Source organism: Amblyraja radiata, chromosome 4 (assembly GCF_010909765.2).
Source record: "Amblyraja radiata isolate CabotCenter1 chromosome 4, sAmbRad1.1.pri, whole genome shotgun sequence".
NCBI lineage: Eukaryota > Metazoa > Chordata > Chondrichthyes > Rajiformes > Rajidae > Amblyraja > Amblyraja radiata.
The window spans coordinates 31,047,874-31,075,565 of record NC_045959.1 but is presented as its reverse complement, the minus strand read 5'-3'; the positions used below and the strand labels follow the sequence as shown (position 1 = coordinate 31,075,565).

The 27,692-nt window shown below is 41.7% G+C and overlaps 1 protein-coding gene across 3 annotated transcripts in view; it reads right to left on the bottom strand.

Annotated features, from left to right (window-relative positions):
• Positions 1 to 27,692, bottom strand: part of enpp2 (ectonucleotide pyrophosphatase/phosphodiesterase 2) — a 90,000-nt gene that overhangs the window by 28,629 nt on the left and 33,679 nt on the right. For all 3 annotated transcript variants that reach the window (XM_033019195.1, XM_033019197.1, XM_033019196.1), the window contains 7 exons: positions 19,580 to 19,652; positions 15,695 to 15,803; positions 12,540 to 12,665; positions 10,553 to 10,584; positions 8,783 to 8,910; positions 4,245 to 4,332; positions 3,973 to 4,060 (listed from right to left, as the gene is read on the bottom strand). In XM_033019195.1, coding sequence (XP_032875086.1) covers positions 3,973 to 4,060; positions 4,245 to 4,332; positions 8,783 to 8,910; positions 10,553 to 10,584; positions 12,540 to 12,665; positions 15,695 to 15,803; positions 19,580 to 19,652 — 644 coding nt within the window. The remainder of the gene's footprint in view (positions 1 to 3,972; positions 4,061 to 4,244; positions 4,333 to 8,782; positions 8,911 to 10,552; positions 10,585 to 12,539; positions 12,666 to 15,694; positions 15,804 to 19,579; positions 19,653 to 27,692) is intronic.

The following is a 27,692-nucleotide window of genomic DNA, read 5'->3' as shown; positions in this document are numbered from 1 at the left end:
GGTGAGCTGGGACATGTTGGCCGAGTTGGGTTGAAGGGCCTGTTTCCACACTGTAGCACTCTATGACTCTATGACTTGTGTTGACTTGTTGATTGACAAAGAAGTCATTCTGATGAAATGTATCTTGTTTCATTCCAAGTTCTGATGAAGGGTCTACGATCTGAAACATCAGCTCTGTTTCTGCTCCCACAGATGCAGTCTGATTTGTTGAGTGTTACCAGCATTTTTTGTTTTTACATTCAGCGCCATATATATTTTTGCCATTGATAGAAGTAGCAGTCTTCATGCCAGGCAGAGCAAGGATTTTAAATTGTCTATGAGAAAGATGAGAAGAAAGCCAGTTTACAGAACGTGACACAGGATCGGCAGATGCTGGAATCTTGATTAAAACACAAAGTTCTGGAGTAACTCAGCAGTCGGGCAGCATCTCTAAAGGGAGTAGGGAGGTGACGTTTTGGGTCGGGATCCTTCTGCAGACCCAAAACACTGTCTATCGATTCAATCCACAGATGCTGCCTGAACAGCAGAGTGACTGAAGTACTTTGTGTTTTAAAGATGTTCATGAGGCTGGTTCATTTGGAACCAATAATCTAAAACAGATGAATAACCATCATAGAGAAGGAAGTAGATTGACCCTTCCCTGCTTTTCATGGCATTGTGTTTATATATCAGTAAATATTCCATTCCACACATAAAACTGAACCTATTTGGCAGGCTGAATATTGAAAACTCTTACTTTGTTATCTAAGAAAGTCTAAGATTCTAGATATCTAAATTTCCAAGAGAAAATCTCATTAATGTGAACATCCATTCCAAATGCTGGTCATTTTGATTCCAAATTTTCTATATTACTTTGAACGTGTTCTGCGGTCAATATTTAGTGTACAGTCGTGTTCTTAATCTACCCTCACTACAGGTTTCAGTATGTCACATATATATTTCAAGGCAGCCAGCAAGAAAGTCGATATTTCTGTCCTTTATCCTCAATCAACCCTCCAATATCAAGGATCGAGCAGTGTGGCTCAACCCTGGTTATCTCACTAACTTGAATGTCCTTGTCTCTGTTTGAACACAACTCCCTGTTAGCTGCTTTGATACAATTAGGTTATCTTTTTGTTTTCTTTCTACACAGCATTTCTTATACTTGCTTATCAAATGCAATTTGCCCTTGTTCCATCCATTACATAATGATCAAATCAATTTTTAGTTCAAGCTGTCTTATCAGATTCAAGTTCTCGACCTTTCTTGGCATGAGTTTACATTGAGCCTTATTAATGCAAATTAGTAATGATAAGGATCAAAACCACTCATCTGATATCACAAACTCTGTTTTCTTCAACTTTTAGCCTGAAATTTGGATTTAATTTATGTTTAAGTTTAAGATTAAGCAATCTGCCAAATGTTGTTTAGTAACCAAAAGGCGTCAATGTGATTTTTTTTGGGAAACCTGCTCATACAAAAAAAAAACATTTTTCTATATAATTAAGTTGAAGCAAATGTCTGCAACTGAAACCTATGCAGAGAACTGACACCATCAACTATTCATGAAGTTCAGACTGCTTGAAGAAGGAACGCTGTTTTTTGATGTAACCTTGGATTTTCTGTGAATATAATTACAAAGAACTGTAGCATCACCCAAAAAATAAAAAAACTCCAGAAATGATCAGTTGACCAGGTATCAATCCTTGGGTGACTCAGGCGCTGGTAGGAAGATTATCTAGTGCTGCCGATTCTCTGGCGACAACAGAATGGATAAGAAGGGAGCCAGGCAACTGTGTTCCCATTCAGTTGAACATGGTGGAGAAATAATGAAGAGGGCTGGCCGTTCAGCTGTATCAAACCCGGAGCTCTGGGCCAGATGTGCATGAATCAGGTGGAGAAGAATGTTGAGAGGAATGCAAGGCTGAGGATGGAGCAATTTTGGATGAGTCTGTCGGAAGGTAACTGTGGTGCTTTCTCCATAGATGCTGCCTGTCCTGCACAGTATTTTCTGTTTATATTTCACAATCCTAGTATCTATAGCAGCATTTCCTTTTGTAAAGTGATACACACATGGAATTAGATTTATATGACTCTACAGACTCACATCCCATTGTGCAGACGTTGGAGATAACAGTTAAAACCATGAAGTTATTTGCGTAGGTGTATACTATTAGAACACTTGTTTGTTTTTCTATATGCAAAATAATTTGTCTGATGGGAAAAGCTGACCAGACTAACACTGCTAATTACACTCCCTCATGTATTATAGTACACACACTGTGGTTGATTCATGCAGCTTAAAGCCGATTCCTGGAGTGATCAATTTTGTGAACTTTAAGAAAATCTACTCTCAGAAAAAAGAGAGAATTTGGCACTCGATTCCATTTCCATTAATATTAATGATCAGAGAAGATTTTACATAAGGAACAGTTTCTCTGAATATTTATCTCAAAGAGACCAAATTATCAGAAAGTGTTTACATCACAGAAATGGGTCCTTTGGCTGAATGCGTGTCTTTATGCTCTAGACAAGTCTGCTATTATCGTACGTTTTATTCACACTATTAACATAACCTTCTACTCATTTCGCTCTCATTGCTTATCTTTCCCTTGGCATATGTTATTTGTTGCAATCTATATGAGAGTGAACTCCAGATCGTAACTATCCTCTCAGTAAAGAGCTTTTTCCCCAAATTCCTTATTGGATTTGTCAGTAACTTTGTGGCTGGCGTTTGGGCTTTCCAAGACTTCTACACTATCAAAGACTTCTTTAGTCCCTTCCCACCCAAACCACCCCCTCTCCTGGCACTTTCCCTTGCAACCGCAGGAAATGCTACATTTGTCGCTTTACCTCCCCCCTTGACTCCATCCAAGGACCCAAGTAGTCTTTCCAGGTGCGGCAGAGGTTCACCTGCATCTCCTCCAACCTCATCTATTGCATCCGCTGCTCTAGATGTCAGCTGCTCTACATCGGTGAAACCAAGCGTAGGCTTGGCGATCGCTTCGCCCAACGCCTCCACTCGGTTCGCATTAACCTACTTGATCTCCCAGTGGCTCAGCACTTCAACTCGCCCTCTCATTCCAAATCCGACCTTTCTGCCCTGGGCCTCCTCCATGGCCAGATTTAGGACCACCGTAAATTGGAGGAGCAGCACCTCATATTTCACTTGGGCAGTTTTCACCCCAGCAGTATGAACATTGACTTCTCTAATTTCAGGTAGTCACTGCTTTCTCCTCCCCTTCTCAGCTCTCCCTCAGCCCACTGTCTCCGCCTCTTCCTTTCTTCTTCCCCCCCCCCACCTTCATATCAGTCTGAAGAAGAGTCTCGAACCGAAACTGCGCCAATTTCCTTCACTCCATAGATGCTGCCTCATCCGCTGAGTTTCTCCAGCATTTTTGTCTACCTTCTTTAGTTCTGAAGTTGGCTTCAAAAGAAAATAACCTCTGCATTTTTTATTTCCTGAGAAGAACTCCACGTTGTTACAATCTATCAGTCCTGCTTTCTTCCTACCAAACCACAAATTTATTTGTTCCTAAGTACAAGCAATATACCATTTATTTGTTCCTAAGTATAAGTTATAACAAAATTTTAAATGTCATAAGTAACAATCCAGTATAAAGGAGCACATAATGTACTTTCTAACAGAATAACAGCTCTGCAACTTTCCCACAAACCATAGAACACAAGGGAACAGTGAAAGCATTTCCTAGTGGTATTCAGTTGCCTTTTCGTAGTGCGGAATTATTTATATTAATCACGGTATATTAATGAACATATGTTCAACACTTTAAGATCTTTAGAAATGTCTTTCACCTTAAATCTCCCCAATTTCTTTTTGAAAAGTTTAGTCCCTAAATGTTTGATGTCCTTTGAATAATTAAAGTAATTTGGTCTTATGTTTTTGTGGCAGAATGCATTTGAAATGCCCTGTTGTAAGCTATATTTTCCAACAATACATGCATTTGGATATAAATCCAAAAATAAACTTACCGCACATTACATTATATAATTCAATATTTTCAAAAGGTGGCACTTTTGTCTTGAACTTGAAACTTGGACCGTACCCAATAAAAACAGTCTAGAGATGAAAACAAAAGAGATTTGTAGCCATTAACTCGTCAAACGATTCCACGAACACTATTCAAACAAAACAAAAAGTGAACTTGATTACGGATTTTATTTTTATCGAATGTGAAAGATTCTCAAAATTAATTTAGTAAACTATCGTTCAGGCAATTGAAGGTATTACCATATAATCCTACCTGCATACTATTGATTTTATTGTCATAACCATGGTCACCTTGAAAGTTACATTTTCCAGATGGTTTTCTGGTTCCCTCCATTGGTTTTCTAAAAGTAGAAAGAAAAGTTAATTTGTACCTTCTTAAATAGTACTTACAATTTTTTTATATAAACATAATGTACAAACATCGCGTGTATGCATTTGCTTATATATAGAGCACATCGGAATGGAAAGAATTGCAATTACCTCGTCTAGCCTGGCACGTTTCTCCAAAAGGTCTATTATATCAATGTCATTGTTTAACGGAGTCACGATTGCTTACTCTACGAGTTTATTTGCCGTATTGCACATATAGATGCATTGCTTTTCCTCATTAATACTCGCTATTGTACTTTAATAATAATAATAATAATAATAATATATCTTTTATTGTCATTGCACGTCAGTGCAACGAGATTTAGTGTGCAGCTCCACTGATGTACAAGAAAGGTAAATAAATACAATACATAAATAAGCAAGCTGAATTGATTGACGTGACCATCTGAGGGAGACTGTCCAAAGGGAGTGGGTGGGGAGGCACTCATTAGGGCCGGTTCAGAGCCGCAATTGCTCTTGGGATAAAACTGTTCCTGAGTCTGGAGGTTCGGGCGTAGAAGGCCTTGTAACGTCTGCCGGAGGGAAGTAGTTGAAACAGACCGTGGCAGGGGTGTGATGAGTCCTTATGGATGCTGAGGGCCTTCCATTCATTTGAAAGCATTTTATTCTAAACAATTAAACATTCACGTTGTGTTTACATGTTCAAGGAAGTAAATTGGAAATATTGGAAATAATTAACAGACAGTAGACAATAGGTGCAGGAGTAGGCCATTCGGCCCTTCGAGCCAGCGCCGCCATTCAATGTGATCATGGCTGATCATCCCCAATCAGTACCCCGTTCCTGCCTTCTCCCCATATCCCCTGACTCCGCTATCTTTAAGAGCCCCATCTAACTCTCTCTTGAAAGTATCCAGAGAACCGGCTCACAATTCTCTATGAGAAAAAGTGTTTCCTCGTCTCCGTTCTAAATGGCTTACCCCTTATTCTTAAACTGTAGCCCGTTTCTGGACTCCCCCAACATCGTGAACATGTTTCCTGCCTCTAGCATGTCCAAACCCTTAATAATCTTATATGTTTCAATAAGATCTCCTCTCATGCTTCTAAACTCCAGTATACAAGCCCAGCTGCTCCATTCTCTCAGCATATGACAGTCCCGCAATCCTGGGAATTAACCTTGTAAACCTACGTTGCACTCCCTCAATAGCAAGAATGTCCTTCCTCAAATTAGGGGACCAAAACTGCACACAATACTCCAGTTGTGGTCACACTAGGGCCCCTGGTTCTGGACTCCCCCAACATCGGGAACATGTTTCCTACCTCTGGCGTGTCCAAACCCTTAATAAGGTTATACGTTTCAATAAGTTATCCTCTCATCCTTCTAAACTCCATGTTTCCACATATACCAGGAACCAGGGGCCACATTATTTAATGCCCAGATTTAAACTAATTCTGATTTTAGAAATAGCTAGGAATTGGTTCACAGTGAGGATGCATTACCTATTATTGTTGATTGAAACAGAACTCAGTTCCATAGGGGTGGCATAAGAAGCCGCAAAGAAACTAAGGTGCCTTCACTAAGGAACCGTGAAATCTGACACGTCTGATATCTAAAGAAGTATTGGTGACATCTAATACAAACTTATTGATTCCATTTTAAACTTAAAAACACTTTAATGTGTTTTGAATGAATACCATCCATTAAAAAATATATTTCTGAAGAAGGGTCTCAATCCAATCACCTATTCCTTTTCTCCAGAGATGCTGTCTGACCCGTTTAGTTACTCCAGCTTTTTGTGTCTATCTTTTATATTATTCGAAATATTGGTTTGGAAATTCAAGACAATGATGGAATGTTAAGCCTTGATACTTATAGGCATGTTCTAGCTTGTCGGTGAAGCAAGATATACTGTATTTATATCTGTTAGTAAATAAATAGTGTGATGTTAGCGAAATAGGTTTACATAGAAACATAGAAACATAGAAAACAGAGGGGGCGCTGTCCTGTGCACGGCTGCCCTGCCAGCAGCTGTCTGTCTTTTCGCCGTTTTATTTTTATTTTTAGTTAGTTAAAGTGTTTTGTTTGGAGGTCTAGACTTTTTTGTGTGGGGGGTGGGGGGGGGGAGGGGGAAACTGCCTTTCAGGGTCCCTACCTGGTCGGAGAGGCAGCTTTTCTCCGGGCTGCAGCTTCGACCCGTCCTCGCGGCCTACCAGCGGGCCTGGAGCGGCGTTTCCTGTCGCGGACCACCCAGAACCTCGGCTTCGGCGGCGGAACAGCGCTGGAGCGCTATCGTGGAGCGGGCGATGCCTTGCCTGGGTCGCCGTGCTGGAGCTCCGGTGAGCTGAGGCCGCCGGGAACAACATCGCGGAGCTGTGGGTCTGTGGAGCGGCCAGTTGCGGGCGGCGGCGCCGAACTTTACACCGGGAGCCTGGGATCTCGCGACGAGATCACCAGTTGTGGAGCTCCATCCGGCGCGGCCTTGTCGGCTTCGGAGGCCGCGGCCTCCAGTACGGAGGCGGCCGTTCCAGGGTTCCCATGCCGCTGTGAGGACTCTCCCGACGCCGGAGCAACATCACCCGGCGAGAACGGCCAGGAACATCGGGCCTCCGTAGAGGCAACTGTGGAGGCCTCAATAGGCCCGACTATGGGTGAACTGGGATTGGGGACTGGACTTTGTGCCTTCCCTCATGGTGGGAGCCATTGTGGGGGGATGTTCTTTGTGTTTAAGACTCTCATTGGTGTTATGCCTGTATTCTTTTTTGTGTGCTGCAAAATGGCAAAAAGCATTTCACTTCACTACACCTCGGTGTATGTGAATGTGACTAATAAAATACCTTTGATACCTTTGAAAATAGGTGCAGGAGTAGGCCAGGAGTAGGACATTGTGCCTTCCCCCACAGTGGTATCCACTGTGGGGGGATGATTTTTTTGTCTAACTGTAGTCCTGTAGGTCTGTGTCCAAGATGGCTGCCGTGAAGAGAGAGTGAACGCTGGCGCGCTTTGGCTGCCGCTGCTCCCTCTTCACACTGTGTTTTTGATTTTCTGTTTTTGGATTGAATCCTGTTTTTAATTTGTGTCTCTGTGATGTCTTTATTACTTGTTTTATTCCGATTATATGTTATTCCGATATACTATGTAAGGTGTCCTTGAGATGTTTGAAAGGCGCCCATTAAATAAAATTTATTATTATTATTATTATTATTATTCGGCCCTTCGAGACTGCACCGCCATTCAATATGATCATGGCTGATCATCCAACTCAGTATCCTGTACCTGCCTTCTCTCCATACCCCCTGATCCCTTTAGCCACAAGAGCCACATCTAACTCCCTCTTAAATATAGCCAATGAACTGGCCTCAACTACCTTCTGCGGCAGAGAATTCCAGAGATTCACCACTCTGTGTGAAAAAAGTTTTCCTCATCTCGGTCCTAAAAGATTTCCCCCTTGCCCTTAAACTGTGACCCCTTGTTCTGGATGATACCTCATCATTTGATCCAAAGATTTACATGGATGCATTAAAAATGAATATAGGTTTGCCCGGTCATTTGAACAAAACATATCTAAATGTGAGACACCAAACATGACCCTGGCCCTGCTCAGATCTCACATCATGTAATCCACAAATTTCAGGCAATAACAAATCATTAGAGTCAGCCTCATATTATTCACACATTTTATGAACGGACTATAAATTGAGTTATAGTCTCAAAGTGAAAACATTACTGATGCACAGAATCTCTTGCCCAGGGTTGGGGGAATCGAGGACCCGAGAACATACGTTCAAGGTGAAGGGTAAAAGATTTAATAGTAATCTGAGGGGTGACTTTTTCACATAAAGGGGTGTATGGAACAAGCTGCCAGAGGAGGTAGCTGAGGCTGGGACTATCCCAACGTTTAAGAAACAGTTAGACAGGTACATGGATAGGACAGGTTTGGAGGGACTAGTGTAGCTGGGACATTGTTAGCTGGTGTGGGCGAGTTGGGCCAAAGGGCCTGTTTCCACACTGTATCAGTCTATGACTTTATGACAAAGTTTACAGAAAGGTTATTATATAGAGGCCTAATGCCACTAATGTACAATTGAGAGACACTGTCACAATTTACAAGAGTGTGAAGTAGAAACTATGATATTTAATAATTCAAAAAACCCACATAGTGCAGCTGCACATAACACAGAAATAAAGTACTAATTACATAGGTTTGCACTCATGTCTTGTTTTTTTGCAGATATTTCCTTTCACTGAATTTGTGCAATGTATAATTTACATACAATTTTATTTTGTGTGCAGGTTGAGTCAATGTGCCTGTGATGCAGCTGTTAGCAAGATTCTCATTGTACCTGTACCTCAATGTGCTTGTGCATATGACAATAAACTCAACTTGACTTGACTCGACAGCACTGAAAGCCATCTCAAAATAAGAACAAGCAACCTGTGCTTTGAATTTAACTAAGCATAAATACCTTGCGACTAGCCACTTCCTCTCAACCATTAAATGGATATCTTCAATTCTTCTATTGTTAGCATAATGCAAACGCTTTGGTAGGTTCATCTTCAAGTATGGCTTAAAGTGCTGGTCAGGTCTTCTGCACTGATTGCAAAGGAAATGGAACCAATGTTATAATACAATCAACACTTGATAGAAAGTAGGCAGCACAGTGGTAGAGTTGCTACCTCACAGTGTCAGAGGCTGGGGTTTGATCCTGACTACGGGTGCCATGTGGAGTTCACACATTCTCCCCCTTGCAAGCGTGGGTTACCTCCAGGTGCTCCAGTTTCCTCCCACATAACAAAGAAGTGCAGGTTTATAGGTTAATTGGCTCCTGTAAATTGTCCTCATGTGTAGGGTAGAACTTGTGCATGCACGATTGCTGGTTGGCGCAGACTCAGGGGGCTGAAGGGCAAGTGCTCTAGACTCATCTACTTTCAGCTGCTTGGCCATCGACCCTCCTTCCATTAAATAAGTGGGATAGTTGAATGGTGATTGCACAAAGTGCAATTTCATCCATGACTCCTTAACCAATTGAGCAGTATATACTTACATGGGTGGAAATCCCCGTGGGGGGGTGGAGAGACGTGTGTCCCCCATGTTTTAATAGCGATTTCCACCCCTGTATACTTCCATGGAGTAAGACCTTGACAATATTCAAGCATAGCCTGATCAGTGACACTAATATCCGTGCCAGAAAAGTGCCAAACTAAGACCGGATCCAATAAGAGAGTGTCCAACCACCTTTCTTTGACATTCAGTGGTGTTACCGAATCTCCCACCATCAACATGATGGAACAAAATCTTAAATGGACCAATGACATAAATTACTTCAACCAAACTTCCATATTACCCCCATGATACAGAATGAGGCCATTCAGCCCACTAATTCTATGCCAGCTGGCAAAGCAATACCATTCCGCCACTTATTTTCCCAATAACCAATTCTCCCAACGTTCCATTCAATGGTATCACTCACATTACTCTTGGGAATATTTGCAGGGGACAATTAATCCACCAATGTGCATATCTTTGGGATGGAGGAGGAAGAGGAAAGTTGAGCAGAATAAGCAGATTCTGCACAAACCCACAATGGAGGTCAGGATTATTTTGGGTTGCTAGACCTGAGAGGCAGCAGATCCACTTACTACGCCAATATACATCCCTGTGGATACAAGAGGCTGGGTCTCCTTTCCTGAGGGATGAACTTTCTCACATCCCAAGGCCTTTCTACTAAAAGGAATTAGATAGAGACGGATAGATCTGGGCTGTCTCAACAACTCACAAAAAGCTCAACGTCTTCCAGGAAAAAAACAGCTCACATAATTTATCCATCATCCTAAAATGTCCATTCCCTGCACTACCTATATCGTATGACAACAGAGTATTATCTACCAAATGCGTTACAGTAAATTACCTCAGCTATTCTTACAACACTCCCAAGTACTGAGCACTCTACCACCAAGAAAGCCATGGGTAGCAGGCAGATGCAAACATCTGTTCCCTTTCTACACATGTACCATCCTGACCTAAAATATATCACCATTTCTTCACAGTGAATGGGGCTAGATTCTAAATGATGAGAGGTAGTGATCCAAGACAGTGCCATGGCGTTATGGATCATAATTGTTGCTCGTCCCTGCAACAACCATATCCCACGAATGAGTACAGAAACAAACTTCAATATTTAATAACATTTAACCATCCCTCTATTTAAATATTAATCTTCTTACTATATACTCACAGTAAGGTTGGCTACCAATGCCTTGGGATCATCTGTGAAGAAAGGCAATTGCATTTTTAAGCAATGGACAGAACAATGAAAGTGCAGCAAAAGGTTTACGTAATAAATAATATTTTTAAAACTTTGTTACATTCTGAGTTGATAAACCAAGAGGTTGTTTCAACAACAATATCATATTCCAACCAGATTGCATCAACTATTGCAGTATGTAAGCAACGATGATAGCCTTCAGAGGTACAGGCTTTAGTTTAGTTTAGAGATACAGTGCGGAAACAGGCCCTTCAGCCTACCGAGTCTACACCGACCTGCACATTAACACTATCCTACACACTAGGGACAATTTACAATTATAGCAAGCTGATTAACCTACAAATCTGTATGCCTTTGGAGTGTGAGAGGAAATATCAGATCCCAGAGAAACCCCACCCAGGTCACGGGAAGAACGTACAAACTCCGTACAGACAAGCACCCTTAGTCAGGATCGAACCCTGGTCTCTGGCGCTGTGAGTCAGCAACGCTACCATTGCGTCACCAGGCAACAGAGGGATTCTGATTAAGATCAGGTGTAACTACCTGCCAAAGAGTGGAAATGAGCCCGCATGGTTCCCCAAATCCTGAAGAGAAAGGCATTTGATAAATAACTATAATTTAAAAATTGCCCTTTTAGAAATGACACTGTGGGGATACACAGAAAGTCGGCAAAGTGCAGGAGAACTTCATGCACATTTGCATAGCTAGGCATCTAGATCCACCTTAACTGCCACAGGCATTTTGCATCAGTGTGTAAGACTGGCACCCCACTGATAGCAAGAAGCAAGATAGGCAATGACAACATTCCCAGTCACAAGCACCCATGGGGTGTTTCAGTACATATTCAAAAAAATTCCTTCCAGGTGCAAGGCATTACTTCCAGAATCGAACTTTTCCAATGGCAACAATAACTTGCGCTCAGCACAAACCAGGGTCTGCTCCAGATACAATAACTTTAAAAATTACTCATTGACACATTGCCGTAAATGAAGCTGGTGAAACTGTTTAATTTGGTACTATATCATGTATGTCAGAATTTACACCTCACGTGTATACATCATAAAAGACAAACTAGGCAGCCACGGTGGCGCAGCAGTAGAGTTGCTCCCGTACAGCACTTGTAGTGCCAGACCGCCCGCGTGGGTTTTCTCAGAGATCTTCAGTTTCCTCCCACAGTCCAAAGACGTAGAGGTTTGTAGGTTAATTGGCTTGGTGTACAGCGTGCGTATAAATTGTCCCTAGTGTGTGTTGGATAGAGTTAGTGTGCGGGGATCGCTGGTCCGTGCGGATTCGGTGGGCCGAAGGGCCAGTATCCGCGCTGTATCTCTAAACTAAACTAGCCAAAATTAGTCCCAAAATTGCGTTGAAATAACCTCTGTCAATTAGTTTAATCCAGATGGGATTTGTCGCTTGTTTCTGATGTAAGGACGTCAACTCAAAATGTTGACACTGCTCCAGTCCCACTGATGCTGCCCGACAAGCTGTGTATTTCCAGTGCTCCATGATTTCTTGCATTTGCAATGCTATTATAATATGCTATTATATATTATAACTCTAGCAGAAATAGGATATCCAAAGTCCAGCCAACAACGGCATACAATATTTAAACATTTTCAAATCACCCCTTCCCTTTTGTTGTGCAAAGTTTCAGAACTATATCTTGCATCTTTTAGTATATTTAATAAACAGCGAGGCTCTGCAATGACAAACTTTGCATCTTGTCATTTTTCAGATTCATTGAAAGATATTTAATTTGAATCCCATCCATCACCAGAGCATTCAGTCCACAAATGGAGGCAGAGAACAATTGCAGCTGATGAATCGTAGGCATAGCTGATCAAATGAGCTATCCATCAGAATATTAGTGAGTCATTTTAAAAAACAGTCTGGAAATCTAGAATTGCAGTACCCAAGGTTGAAAATCAAAAATAAATATTAACATCTAAAATGTACTTACATCTGGGATTGTTAGTATATCTGGATCGAATACGCCCCAGAGAACCAGGGAACAAAATTATGTCATCAATGTTGGACAAGTAGTTGGTCAAATATTCAGTTTTATCACAGGTGGCATCTTCCATTCCTTTAAGACAAATCAGAAGGGGTATTACTTTTCTATTTTTCTTAAGTTTAACATGTAATTGAACATTGGGTCCGTGCAGTTGATGCTGCATTCAAGCAGTACCTCATGTGTTTTATTACAGATGTGTTTCACGAGAATAACTAAATTTGCAGATGTTTTAATGATATGGTCTAGCTGTTGGCTAGTACACTGTGGAGCCGATGATCAAAGTATACCCTGGAACAAATCACACATTAAAATGAGGTAGGGGAGCAGGTTTCTGCTTTAGTCTTGCCACCCTGGTCCATTTAATGTGTGATTCAGTTTACTATGAATAATGGACAGGTTTGCCAAGTAGCTGTCCAAAATTAGAGCCAGGTTGTCTGGTAAAAGTCCTGCAACATGTGCACAATTATTTTGCATTAGAATTGGCAAGAAGCATTTGATACTAGTTTCAGGAACAGCAATGCCCAGCTGGAGATTCATTCTGATTCAACTAGAGAACATAAAGATGGCTGAAGATAATTTCCCATTCAACTTAAATCAACAATTATTCTATTGTTCTGCACATTCTCCAATTTTTGGAGCCATAAGCTATAAATTTTCAACATGATTTGAAAGCAGTTTGAACTCTCTTGACAATTCCATGTTCTATATTTTTGTTTTGCTTTATTTACCAGTACATTATATCTGTTATGAACACTAATAAAAATTGTGTTATATCCTTTCCTTTGGCCAGATGACATTGCTTTAGGGTATGGGCTTGGCAAAACGGAGTCATTACTTGCAGGTATTTTACAGTGTTACAAGGAAGTGCAGACCATCACAGATGTAGGACCATCCATTCAACAAACCTTGAAGTGGAATACTTTGCCCTTCTTGCCCTTTGATCTGAGCACAACTCTGGATGTTAGGAGGTTGCAGGGTGACCTGGACAGGTTGAGTGAGTGGGTAGATGTATAGCAGATGCAATATAATATAGATAAATGGAGGTTATCCACTGGTGGCAAAAACAAGGGGGCAGATTATTATCTCAATGAGGTTAGGTTAGGTAAGGGGGAGGTACAGCGAGACCTGGGTGTCCTTGTACACCGGTCACTGAAAGTTGGCGTGCAGGTACAGCAGGCAGTGAAGAAATCTAATGGAATGTTGGCCTTCATAACAAGAGGATTTCAGTATAGGAGTAGAGAGGTTCTTCTGCAGTTGTATAGGGCTCTGGTAAGACCACATCTGGAGTATTGCGTACAGTTTTGGTCTCCTAATTTGAGGAAGGACATCCTTGTGATTGAGGCAGAGCAGTGTAGCTTCACAAGATTGATCCCTGGGATGGCGGGACTGTCATATGAGGAAAGATTGAAAAGACTAGGCTTGTATTCAATGGAGTTTAGAAGGATGAGGGGAGATCTCATAGAAACATATAAAATTATAAAAGGACTGGACAAGCTAGATGCGGTAAAAATGTTCCCAATGGTGGGCGAGTCCAGAACCAGGGGCCACAGTCTTAGAATAAAGGGGAGGTCATTTAAGACTGAGGTGAGAAAATACTTTTTCACCCAGAGAGTTGTGAATTTGTGGAATTCCCTGCCACAGAGGGCAGTGGAGGCCAAATCACTGGATGGATTTAAGAGTTAGATAGAGCTCTAGGGGCTAGTGGAGTCAAGGGATATGGGGAGAAGGCAGGCACGGGTTATTGATTGGGGACGATCAGCCATGATCACAATGAATGGCGGTGCTGGCTTGAAGGGCCGAATGGCCTCCAGGGATAACTTTATGTTCTTCTCTATGGCAGTGTCATGGTACCTGGACAATCAACTCAGAGGACAGGCAAGGCTTCAGTTAAACATCTACTCTCAAATACTGACTAGTGAAAGGCTTGGATAGAGTGGATGTAGAGAGGATGTTTCCACTAGTGGGAGAGTCTAGGACCAGAGGTCATAGCCTCAGAATCAAAGGACGTTCTTTCAGGAAGGAGATGAGGAAGAATTTCTTTAGTCAGAGGGTGATAAATCTGTTGAATTCTTTGACACAGAAGGCTGTGGAGGACGTCAAAGGATATTTTTAAGGCAGAGATAGATAGATTCTTGATTAGTACGGGTTTTGGAGATTATGGGGAGAAGGCATGAGATTGGGGTTAGGGGGGAGAAATAGATCAGCCATGATTGAATGGTGGAGTAGACATGATGGGCCGAATGGCCTAATTCTGCTCGTATCACATATGATCTTATGGATGACATATCAGAAAAGGCAACTTGACCCTGCTGCTGCACAGGCGAGTCTGCCCCCAGATATATGTGCTGAAAACTCTGGAGCAGAATAGGATCCCATAATCTCACGTCTCACACCTCTCCACTGCCTCACACCTGCCATGGTCACTCTAATTTGATTAGCTGTAATGGCAACAAATCAAGCAGCCACCGCCAGTTGGGATATCACACCTGGAGTATTGTGTACACTTTTGGTCCCTTAATTTGAGGAAGGACATTCTTGCTATTGAGGGAGTGCAGCGTAGGTTTACAAGGTTAATTCTCGGGATAGCAGGACCCTCATATGCTGAGAGAATGGAGCGGCTGGGCTTGTACACTCTGGAATTTAGAAGAATGAGAGGGGATCTTATTGAAACATATAAGATTGTTAAGGGTTTGGACACGCTAGGGGCAGGAAACATGTTCCCGATGTTGGGGGAGACCAGAACCACAGGGGGCCACAGTTTAAGAATAAGGGGTAGACCATTTAGAACGGAGACGAGGAAACACTTTTTCTCACAGAGAGTTGTGAGTCTGTGGAATTCTCTGCCTCAGAAGGCGGTGGAGGCCGGTTCTCTGGATACTTTCAAGAGAGAGCTAGATAGGGCTCTTAAAGATAGTGGAATCAGGGGATATGGGGAGAAGGCAGTAACAGGGTACTGATTGGGGATAAACAGCCATGATCACATTGAATGGTGGGCTGGCTCGAAGGACCGAATGGCCTACTCCTGCACCTATTGTGTATTGTCTATTGAAAGTAAATTAAAAATTTTAGTACCCAAGAGTTGTGCCATTGAAATACATTACCATGGTCACCAAGGAAGATGATGTTGACACAACGGTGGAGGTTCATTTGTTTAAGTCCGTCCATCAGCTTTCCGACAATTCTGTCAATTTGTCGAAGGTTTTCAGTCACCTAAACGTTAAAACATAAAACGATTTACTTGCAATTAAAGGGACGTATCAGCCACTTCACTACTTAATATAATTGTTTTTACCTCTATATTATCTTCATTTACTATCTATGTCAGGGGTTCTCTACCTTTTTCATCCCGTTTACCCCAGGCAACTTTAATAGCACATAACAATGTTATTTCACTTATTTATGAACAACTAATGATGAACAGATACCAGAACCAAACACAGTCAGTCAATGAGAAAAAATATGTACAAATCCAGAATCAACAAATTTACCTCCTGGGTAGGCAAAATTTACCCCCTGGGAACCCTCGATCTATGTGTTAATGCTTCCCCTTGTACGACAAACACTTTAACCTAACAGATTTCTGAGCAGGGCAAATAGAATTGCAAGCTGCAAGACCCCATTGTGGTAGAAATCAATCATGTTTCCTTGTGTGTCTAATAGCTTAGCATTAAATTCAGTTTAGACTCGAACCAAAAGAGTTATGTATAAGACAAGGGTTTTATATATATTGTAACTTCACATATCCTGCAGATTTTAAAGATATCACTCTAATTTGAGAACATTGTTGAGAGGATTATTAATGTTACAATCATACATGTTAAATATAAGAGGGGGTGCTATTTTGTTCCCAATTCAAATATATATATTATAAAGGCCAGTTCACCTCTGCATTCTCCATATATTAAAAAATAAACACAGAATGTACAATATCTTGTAAATCATGAATAAAGAATACTTACAATATCAAAATAATTCTAGAGAGAATACAACAATGTCAGTTGAAGAAAAGCAGATAACTGCTGAGGACAACACATTGTCACTCAGTTTCATCAATCTGGTTATTCATTATTAATTGCCATGAGGAATAGGCCGGGAAAGTTTTAGACATTTTATCTATTAAGCAGATTATCGGCATCATAGTTCATTTCAAAAGCCATGATCAGTGCAATCTCTTTTAAGATGACTTTGCAAGATGAAACGTGTAAACGGGAAAATTTGACTTCTTGGGTAACTTTCATCTTGGGGTCAGGTCAACCTGACTTTGTTCTAACGTTCAGCCTCTCATGGTCTCCACTCTGTCACAAATATGCCTTTTGTTCTACCCACTTTTCCTTGTTCTCTGAATTTAGAATGAGCCTGGTTTTATATTTCACACAATCCAAGAAAAAGTTCATCAATCTGAAGCATTGCTTTTCTCCCCACTGATGCTATCTCTAACCTGTGGAATATCCCCAGCAGTTTGTATTTATTTCGAATTTTCAGTAGTGCCAAGCATTTCCTTTTCAATTATCTTCTAGCATTCCGTTCTCAAGGCAGCAGCATGCAGTACTAAATAACTCAACTTCAGTTAAACAATCAATGTTAAAACTTGTTGCAAACTAATTATGCAGCAAACAAATTCTATTTGAGAAAAGCAACAAAAAAAAAAATCAGAGAACGAAAGTGATCTTTGACAGTGGCAGAAAACAGCTGTAATGTGAACTGGCACATCACTTTGCACTCAATTTTCTTTTCCATTACATTATTTTCTCTGACTAATCTCTGTAACTACTTCTGGCTAAGATTAATTTCACCCCCTGGTATACAACACAGCACCCCTCATGATTCACGACCTCTCAAAGAACCTTGCAGCCAATAAATTAGTCATTGTTTTTATTGGGAAATGCAGCTGCTGTTTTGTTTATAACAAGACCCTACCAATGGCAGTATGATAAAAGGCCAATTATGGCTTTTAATAATGCAGAACAAACGCATGTCTCATGGAACACGGTAGAATTATTTTAGTTTTTTTCCATTGATACTAGGGCATTCATTACATCAATTTCAAGAAGCATTTGATAAGAGCACCATCGACAGTGCAGTACCCCCACAGTATTGTGTCTTGTTCAAATAGGTAGAAAATGTTCTTTTCTACATTCAAAGAAAGAAAACGCACTTGCAGTGATTGTAGCTGATTTATTCCTTAAACAACATAAACTTCTGCTTGTTTAAGAAGGAACTGCAAATGCTTGAAAATTGAAGGTAGACAAAAGTACTGGAGAAACTCAGCGGGTGCAGCAGCATCTATGGAGTGAAGGAAATAGGTAACGTTTCGGGCCGAAACCCTTCTTCAGTCTGAAAAAGGGTCTCAACCCGAAACATTGCCTATTTCCTTTGCTCCATAGATGCTGCCTCCCCCGCTGAGTTTCTCCAGCATTTTTGTCTACCTATAAACTTCTGCTTTAAGGGTTTTAGCTGTTTGGCACCTTGCTTACATCACAATAGTTTCTTCACTGCTGTAACTCGATGGGTTTCTGAAGTTACTTCTGATGACCTTAGAGCAGGCTTTGTATACCAGCTACGACTTAACTGTATCAGTTATCATGTATCTGTACACCCTAAATGGCTCGATTGTAGCCATATATTGTCTTTCTGCTGACTTGATAGCATGCAATAAAAGCTTTTCACTGTATCTCTATAGGCGACAATAAACTAAACTGAATTTTACCTTAAGAAATGAAGGACGACTAATTTGAACAGGGGCTTAATTATTTTTTTGTAAGAAAGTTCAGGAAAAATTTGCATGAAGTACCTTTGAATTCAGTGGGCAGATTGGGAGGACTCTGCCAGCCATGGACTGCTGATTTGAAACAAAAACTGGCAGTCCAAATTGAAAAACCCAGAAAAGAGGAATATTAGCAGTTTTGGTCAAGGAAGCAAATAGGTACAATGGTAAAGAATGGAATGCTCGCCATCATTGGTTGGGGCATAAAGCTTAAAGGTCAGGAAGTCACGTTGCAGTTTTAAAGAACTTTGATCATTCTGATCGCCCCATTACAGTGAGGATGCAGAAGCTTTGGAGAGGGTTGAGAAAAGGTCTACCTGAATGCAACCTGGATTTAAGGGTATTAGCTAGAGGGGGGGATGGACAAAGTTGGATTGTTTTCTCTGAAATGTAGATGGTAGGGAGGGGGAGACCTGATAGAAATATATAAATAATTATGAGAGGCAGATATCGAGTTGACAATCAAAATAATGTCCCCAAGGTGGTAATGTCAAAGACAAGATGGAATAGCTTTAAGGTGAGAGGGGAAGAGTTCAGAGATGTGTGGGGCAAGTTTTTTTTTTTTTTTTTTTTTTAAACACACAGTTGTGGGCGTCTGAGACACATTACGAAGGCTTGGAGTTGGAGGCAGATGCGATAGTGACATTTAAGGATCTTTCGGATTGTCACGTGGATAGCACAGAGAAGCGAGGGATAAGAATGATGTGCAAACAGAGGAGATCAGTTTAAGTTGGCATCATGTTTGGCACTGTGGGTTGAAGGGCTTGTTCCCATCCTTACTGTTCTGTTTCATAAGCAACAAATGATAGAAAAATCCTGAAATATGTTGAGAAGATGAAGCTCAATGTTGAAATGAGTAGTACATTGCAAAGTGCTGGAGATTTATTTAAATCAAAGCAGGAGATATTTTCACACATTCAGCACCGCGGGTACATTACAATGATCTCATATTCAAGCTGGCATTTGCGTTCTCCAATCTTCAGAACTTTCTTTATTTATTTCTGCTTACTTCCCCTCCCCTCCCCAGTCTGCACACATGGAAATGCACCAGAGAACAAGAACAAAAAGCCTTTTTTCAACATAAAAAGCAACAACATCTGGTTAACATTAACCATTAAATTCTAACAGCAGCAGCAGCAGCAGCAGCAGAGACAGGTGTTTCACAGATGGAAAGGTTAGATTTCATTTGTGCCCCAGCTAGATGCCAACATGCTTTACTAACCTCGGTGCTGAATGGTCCGTATTTGTGGCCGTAGGCATCTGGCTGCTCCGAATAGAAGGCATAAACATAGGGCCTGAAATTGAAGTAATTGTTGAAATTGAGTCTGGCCATTTGTTGAATTCGGAAAATCTGGCTCCACTTTCTTTTGTGGAAGCGTTTCTGTTCAACATTTAGCAGACACAGTTGTCAGTTGAACATTATAGTCTTTTGTTCACCTCAGTTAACTAGCCATTGATCCCCCCATCCTGTATTCTATGAGATCACTGGCTCACTTCATAGAAGAATGACATGAGCACACACATTTCATTGAGAACTGTGATAAATGCCTCAGACTTTAGCCCTTTAAAAACACAAGCCACTTACCTTCACTACATAAACAATGTTAATACCACATGTTCAGAGTGTATATTTTTTTATCCACAAACTACTTCCCTTAAACTGGCAATGGTAATCGCTGGCCATTTGGAGGTTGCTAGCACAGACAAGCTTCCAGGCTGAGGAGAGTTGAGCCATCAAAGAAATTCAGGGAAGAGAGCAGCTTCCATGATGTCCCACGGGAGGTGATGATGGAGATGGTGAGATCGAAGCAATCGGGCAGGAGGTGCTGGCTGTCCCCCATTAGAGACAGCACTCTCTGAGCCGGCCAGGGTAATGGTCTGAAGCTCACATCTCACCTCAACCCTCATAGGCAACCTCTGCCCCCTGAACCACAGGGCGGTTCATTGCCGCGAGGTCAGGATTTGGCTCAGCATTGCAGGGAGGAGGACAGAGATTCACACTAGATTCTCACCAGGCATCTCTGTAAATACAGAATGCTGCAATTTAGTTTAGTTTATCATCACTTGCACTAGGTCTAGGGAAATCTTTTCTTTGTGTGCTATCCAGTCAAAGGCTGGACATGAATATAATCAAGCCATCCACTGTGCACAGATAAAGGACAACAGGTATGATATTTAATGCAAGATATAACATTGAAGTCCAATAAAAGATAGTTCAAAGGTCTCCAATCAGGTGGATGGGAGGTCAGGACTGCACTCCAGGTGATTTGAGAACCGTTCAGTTGCCTGAAAACAGTTGGGAAGAAACTTTTCCTAAATCTGGAGGTGTGCGTTTTCAACTTTGCCTGATGTACTTCTTGCTGATGGGGGGGGGGGGGTGGGAGGAGGGGGGGGAGGAGGGGGGGAGGAGGGGGGGGAAAGAGTGAGTGATCGGGGAGAGACTGGTTCTTGATTATGCTGGTGGCCTTGCTGAGGCAGCGTGAATTGTAAATGTAGTCAATGGGAGGGAGTGAGGCTGGTTTGTGTGATGGACTGGGTGACGTCCACAACTTTGCGCAAATTATTTGCGGTCTCGGATGGTGCTGTTCCCAAACCAGGCTGTCATGCATCCCGATAAGATGCTTTCCACGCTGCATCAGTAGAAGTTGGACAAGGGTTGTTGAGGACATGCCCAAACTGAATCCATGGATGGTCTCTTTCCTGGGACTGAGTGATTGGCCAGTTGGTGCAATGGCTTAATATGAACTTCACATGATGTACCATGTGGGACCTCTCATTGCTGAAGTGTAAACTCGAAAAGGTTAGCCCTTGATGCATCTCCCTAGCCATTGCATGCCACTTTCATCTTTGTAATGCAACGTCAGCCGCAATGCCTGCTCTGCTGAGCAGCCGCCACCAATGATGAGCAGTCATGCAAAGCACTCATGACCAACATTCACACCTGCAGTGTGGAACTGTCTGAAGGTTCTCCAGATGATGACAAGTGTTCTACCAATTGGAGTATGGAGAGGTTGCTCAGCCTCAGGTCTATTATTGTCATGAGCACCAAGGTACAGTGGAAAGCTTTGTTTTGCATGCCATCCAATCACATTAAACAATACTATATATGAATACAATTAAGCCAAATTCAAATACTGAAGATAGAGCAAAAGGAAATATATTGCAGAATATAGTTTTCAGCATTGTAGCACAACCATGCCATAGACAAAGTCCAATGTCCACAATGAAGCAGAGGAGAATTGGTCTGTACCTTGGCTTATGGAAGTATCATCCAGAAGCCTGATAACTGAGGGGAAGAAACCGTTCCTAAAACCTATTAGCACAAAGGATAATTATTTTGCAGACTCCCTATCACTATCAGAAACTCCCTGCTTGTCCAAGTAGATAACATCTATGTCCTCTGCTCAGTTGGGATGAAATTAAGCTGGGACATCTCTCGATAGCCTTTATTAACCTTAAACAAAGACAAAAAAAGCTTGAAAAGCTCAGCAAGTAAAGCAACATCCATGCTAAGAGAAACAGTCGCTATTTCAGGCTGAACATATTCACCTGATGAAAGGTGTAGACACAAAAGGAGAATTGTTTTTCTCTCCTCAGTTGCTACCAGACTGACTGGGTTTTTCTGGCACTTTCTGCTTTTGTCTCAGATTTCAAGCATCTGCAGGTTTTTTTATTTAAAGCATCCTAATGCTCTATCCAAGCTCTGCCTTTGGGTCCCCAGGCAATGCGTTATATAGAGAACATAGAGGAACATTTAAACAAAGTCACATACTGGATCTCCTCTGATATCTGATCCCAATCTTTATGTGAAGTATACTATGGAAGCTGTACTAGTCCCTGTGGCTGTTAAAGAAATAAACTCTTGAAACCTTTCAACTTATGGAGTATTTAGAAAGTGTGTTCACAAATTATATTTTGGTGCCATAGAAGTCATAGAATTGAATAAAAGGTTGGATTCTGGTAAGGGGCAAATAACATAATGTACTTGTACTGGTTGTGGGATGTGGCATTATCTTTCGCCATAATGTACCTTCCTGTGTGGCTTGAACAAGCCTGGGCAGTCAGGACAGCGCAGAATTACACTTTGAGTATTTTTACAGCTAACCTGCATTGCCGAGCCTGCTGCATTCATGAGACCAACATCACCTTCAATGTCCAGTCTCCATTACGCTAACACTGGCATTGTTTATTAAACCAACATTGGTGACGGAGACCATAACACCAATATTCCCACTTTATGAGAACAAGAGGTTGACTATTAGGATGATCACAAAAAGAACGGTAACTTCAAAAGTTGGTTATGGAGAGCTCAAGGTACAACAACAAAACCAAAATGATTTTGCGGGTCAAAAAGCGGTAATTATCTAATGCATCCATGCAAACTCTTTGAAGTGCAAATTAATCTGACTGTTATGACCTCTCATATATACCAGTATTTTTAACTTAAAGGATGCAATGTTGTCAACCTCAAATACTCCACAACAAAGCATTCTGAAATGCTGCCATTAAATACATTTCTCTTCAAATCATTCTTCTCTCTGACTAATTATTTAAAATCATCTAAACGTATTTTGTAATACTTTTAGTCGCTCTTTTTACCCACAACCATTGGATATTGCAATAATTGTTTTCAGTCTGCATTATTAATGTGAAAGAAGGTGCGGCCATATAAAGGAAACATATTATTTTAAATTTGCCCACTTTGGATGATAAAATCAGCCGTGACTTTTTGTTGATCTGTGGACCCCTGGATTAAAAATAAGTGTTAAGCGGCTGTCCCACTTGAGTGACCTAATTGGTGAGACTAGAAGAGTATAAAAAAATGACATGTTGAAGACCTCCTTCAACTATGTAGAAGACCTCCTTCAACCTCCTTCGACTATGCTGAAGACTAGCTTCGACTAGCTACTACTAACTTTGGGAAAATTGGACACCGAATAGTTGAGAGTGAAGACGACCACCTTCGATCTCCATCGACCTCCCTTCGACTATGATGAAGACTATCTACGACTACCCTCGACTACCCTCGATTACGTACGACTAACATACCGACCTGCTACGACCTACTACGACTAAACCTACGAGTAAAAAGTATTGATTTTTTTGCATGACGACCTTTTTTTACATGCAGGCATTTTTTAACATATTGAAAAAAATGTCGCGACCTAGCTGAGGCCTTGAGTACGCAGAGACCACTCTCGAGCATGAAGGAGAGTTACAAAGACCTCCTACGACCACGTGGCGACCATGCTGCGAGTATGAGTCGAGGGCAAACTCGCCAGAACTTGCGGATTAGGTCGCCCAAGTGGGACAGGCCCTTTAGTTTTATATAAATTCTTCAGAGATTACTTTTACAACCCCATTAAAAACACCGCAATGGCACTGTCCATGTTATATGGCAGACCGCATGTACGGAGTATGGGTGTACAGAAGCCTGATTTATTGCTCTCTCATTTCATTTTCATTTTCATTTTCAAAACTAGAAAATGTAACACTAAAAGAGCAATCCCAGTTGAATCAAACAAATCTGTTCAGCAGGAGGAAAGGTCATTAAAATAATTGCTTTGCAAAGTCTCACGTTTGCAGCAGCTGTCTTTCCTTTCCTCAGCACAAGAACTTCAGGTGGTCATTCTGCTGCAACAGTACAAGGCCCCCTCTAACTCACATGCAACATTAAAAAATACACTTCTTCCTTCTTCATGTTTCGATTCCTCCATACACAAAAGAGTTTTGCTTCTGTCCTCGCCCTCACACTCCCTTTTCCCTTTATTCCAGAATATAATAGTTGCATTCAGTGTTACGTGCACCCATCCTCAAAGCCTCACCTCTGGTAAAGACGGCATTCTTGGATGTTGTGCATTTTCGGTCTCCATTCCCACTGCACAATAATGTTCAAACATAAAACAAACTTAGGACTTTGCTCGCAGGAGAGATACTCCTGCACTTGCTTGTATCATTTTTTTCATTTTCTTATGACATTTTCCAATCATTCCCTAAGCCAGGAAGACTTTACTTCCCCTTTCTGTTTTAAATCTCTTTTGTGTTTGTTTCTGCAACACTCCCCTTCCCTCAGTATCACCCGGCTTCCCAGCTTCTTGCAATGTTCTCACGTCAGGACATGAACATGCAGGCGGGAAGGCAGCACACCACAGAAACCACAGCGTGAAATCACTAGCCAGTGAACATGGTAACCTCATTGAAGAATGCAATATTAAAAATGGTACAGTGTTGTGCATTGGAAGGGAAATAAAAATAAAGATCAAAAGCTGAGCAAACTTGACAATATGTTTCTAAATAAATTTGGTGGAAATATTCTTCTGTTATCAATCCCTCTCACAATGTTAACAGCTTCAATGAACACGGACCTGAATCAACCCAGAACTCGCATTCTTCTACACTTCCAGAAAGTCCATGTTGCACAAAGTTATACGGTCATAAGTGATAGGAGCAGAATTTGGCCATTCGGCCCATCAAGTCAGCTCCGCCATTCAATCAAGTGCGTAAGAGGTGTCAACCATACGGAATTAATGTTGCACTCCCTCCAAGTTACTTCAATCGCTTGGCATGCAGCCCAAATCTGTACATTGTTCCAATCTCATCACAGTCTTGTACATTTGCAGCACGATTTATTTCCTCTTTCACACCACGATTGTTGCATTCAGTGTTATGTTACGTCAAGTTCAACATGACATTTGCCTTCCTACTTGGTGATTATAACTGCATGCTTTGTGTGCACAGGCACACTCAGATCTTTCCCTGTGCCAAGAATTACTGTTTCTTCCCATTTGTAAACTATTTGTTTTTTCTTTTCTTCGTACCGTGTGAGCCACCTCAATTTTTCCCAGATTATAATCCTTGAAATAAAGCCACAGATCTACCTGTTTTTACTATTAATTGTAGAAAGCCCATAAAATATTGTAAACACTATATCATGGTTGGCATTTGTGGGGGGCACAAAAATCTGTCCAACATTACAAATAAAGGAATGGTTTAGAGAGATATGGATTAAATACTGGGAAATAAGAAGAGGGGAATAATAAAGGGGAAATCTTTTAGGACCGAGATAGGAAAAACATTTTTTACACAGAGAGTGGTGAATCTGTGGAATTCTCTGCCACAGGAGGTAGTTGAGGCCAGTTCATTGGCTATATTTAAGAGGGAGTTAGATGTGGCCCTTGTGGCTAAAGGGATCAAGGGGTATGGAGAGAAAGCAGGTACAGGATACTGTTGGATGATCAGCCATGATCATATTGAATGGCGGTGCAGGCTCGAAGGGCCGAATGGCCTACTCCTGCACCTATTTTCTATGTTTCTGTGAGTATAGATGAGCATCCTGGTTGGCATGGATCTTTGGAAACTGCAAAGTAGGCTTGAGGGTTTCATGTGTCCTAATCCTCCCTTTATTTGTAATGTTGGACAGATTTTTGTGACCCCCCCCCCCACCACAAATGCCAACCATGATATAGTGTTTACAATATGTTTTGTTGCTTGCTATCCATTCAACAAAAAGACTATAATAGTTGGGCAGCACGGTGGCGCAGCGGTAGAGTTGCTGCCTTACAGCGCTTACAGTGCCAGAGACCCAGGTTCCAGAGTTACAGCGCTTACAGTGCCTGAGACCCAGAGACAGGTGCTGTCTGTATGGAGTTTGTACGTTCTCCCCGTGACCTGCGTTGGGTTTTCTCCAAGATCTTTGATTTCCTCCCACACTCCAAAGACGTACAGGTTTGCAGGTTAAATGGCTTGGTGTAAGTGTAAATTGTCCCTAGTGTGTGTAGGATAGTGTTAGTGTGTGGGGATCGTTGGTCGGCGCGGACTCGGTGGGTCGAAGGGCCTGTTTCCATATTGTATCTCTAAACTATACATGATTACAATCAAGTGCGTAACCTACGGAGTTTATGCTGCACTCTCTCCAAGTTACTTCAATCATTTGGCATGCTGCCCAAATCTGTACATTGTTTCAATCTCATCACAGTCTTGTACATTTGCAGCACGATTTATTTCCTCTTTCACACCACGATTGTTGCATTCAGTGTTACGTTGCGTCAAGTTCAACATGACATTTGCCTTCCTACTTGGTGATTATAACTGCATGCATTGTGTACACAGGCACACTCAGATCTTTCCCCCTGCCAAGAATTACTGTTTCTTCCCATTTGTAAACTATTTGTTTGTTTTTTTCTTTGTACCGTGTGAGCCACCTCCATATTTCCCAGATTATAATCCTTGAAATAAAGCCACAGATCTACCCAAGTTTTTACTATTAATTGTAGAAAGCACATAAAATATTGTAAACACTATATCATGGTTGGCATTTGTGGGGTCAGTGCTCACAGGCATTTTCCCATGGTTGGAGAATCAAGTCCTAGAATGTATAGGTATAAGGTGAGAGAGGATTGATTTAACAGAAACCCAAGGGGCAGCTTTATTTGCACAGAGGCTGGTACCTCTGGAAATATGGAATGAGCTGCCAGAAGAAATGGTTTTGGCAGATACCATTTAAAAGACATTTGGATAGGTACATGAATAGGAATGGCAGAGAATGATATGTTAGATACCGTGTGCAGACGTGGTGTCGAAGGACGAGAAGCCGAAGCAAAGAAGTCAAAGCCAAAAAGCCGAATGGAAACTAAGCCGAAACGGCAAATAACAGAAAGCATACGAAGCCGAAACGCCAACGGACCGAAAGGACAGGACGCTGAAAAGCCAACTGACCGAAAGGCTGCGTCGCCTAAAAGCACTCGCCGAATGGCCGCTCTGCCGAAACGCCACCTAACCGAAAGGTTGCGTCGCCTACAACTAACTGAATGCTGCTTTGCCGAAAAGTAAAATAATGGCTTGTGTGGGAAAATGACCCCCACCCTCCCGTCTCCACCGGCCAATGATGCGATGGACGCGGAGATCTGGAACAATCGCTGACAATTACCGCCCCCCGGCGACGTCATGTCTGTTGTTTGACTTTTCATCAGAGCGGCATTCGGTTAGTTGGCTTGTAGGTGACAGCCTTTCGGTTAGGTAGCGTTTAGACAGAGCGGCCATTCGGTGAGTTTGCTTTTAGGCGACGCAGCCTTTCGGTTAGTTGGCTTTTAGGCGTCCTGCTCTTTCGGTTCGTTGGCGTTTCGGCTTTGTATACTTTTGGTTATTTGGCGTTTTGGCTTTGTTTCCATTCGGCTTCTTTGCTTCGGCTTCTCGTCCTTCCACGCCCCGTCCGGGTACCGTTAGATACAGAGGCTGGTAGGGTGAAAGTTAAGGATCAGGGAAACTCTATCCTTGTTCCATCTGGGGAGAGGGGAAGAGAGACCAGAACTACGGGACACATAGCAGACATGGGTGAA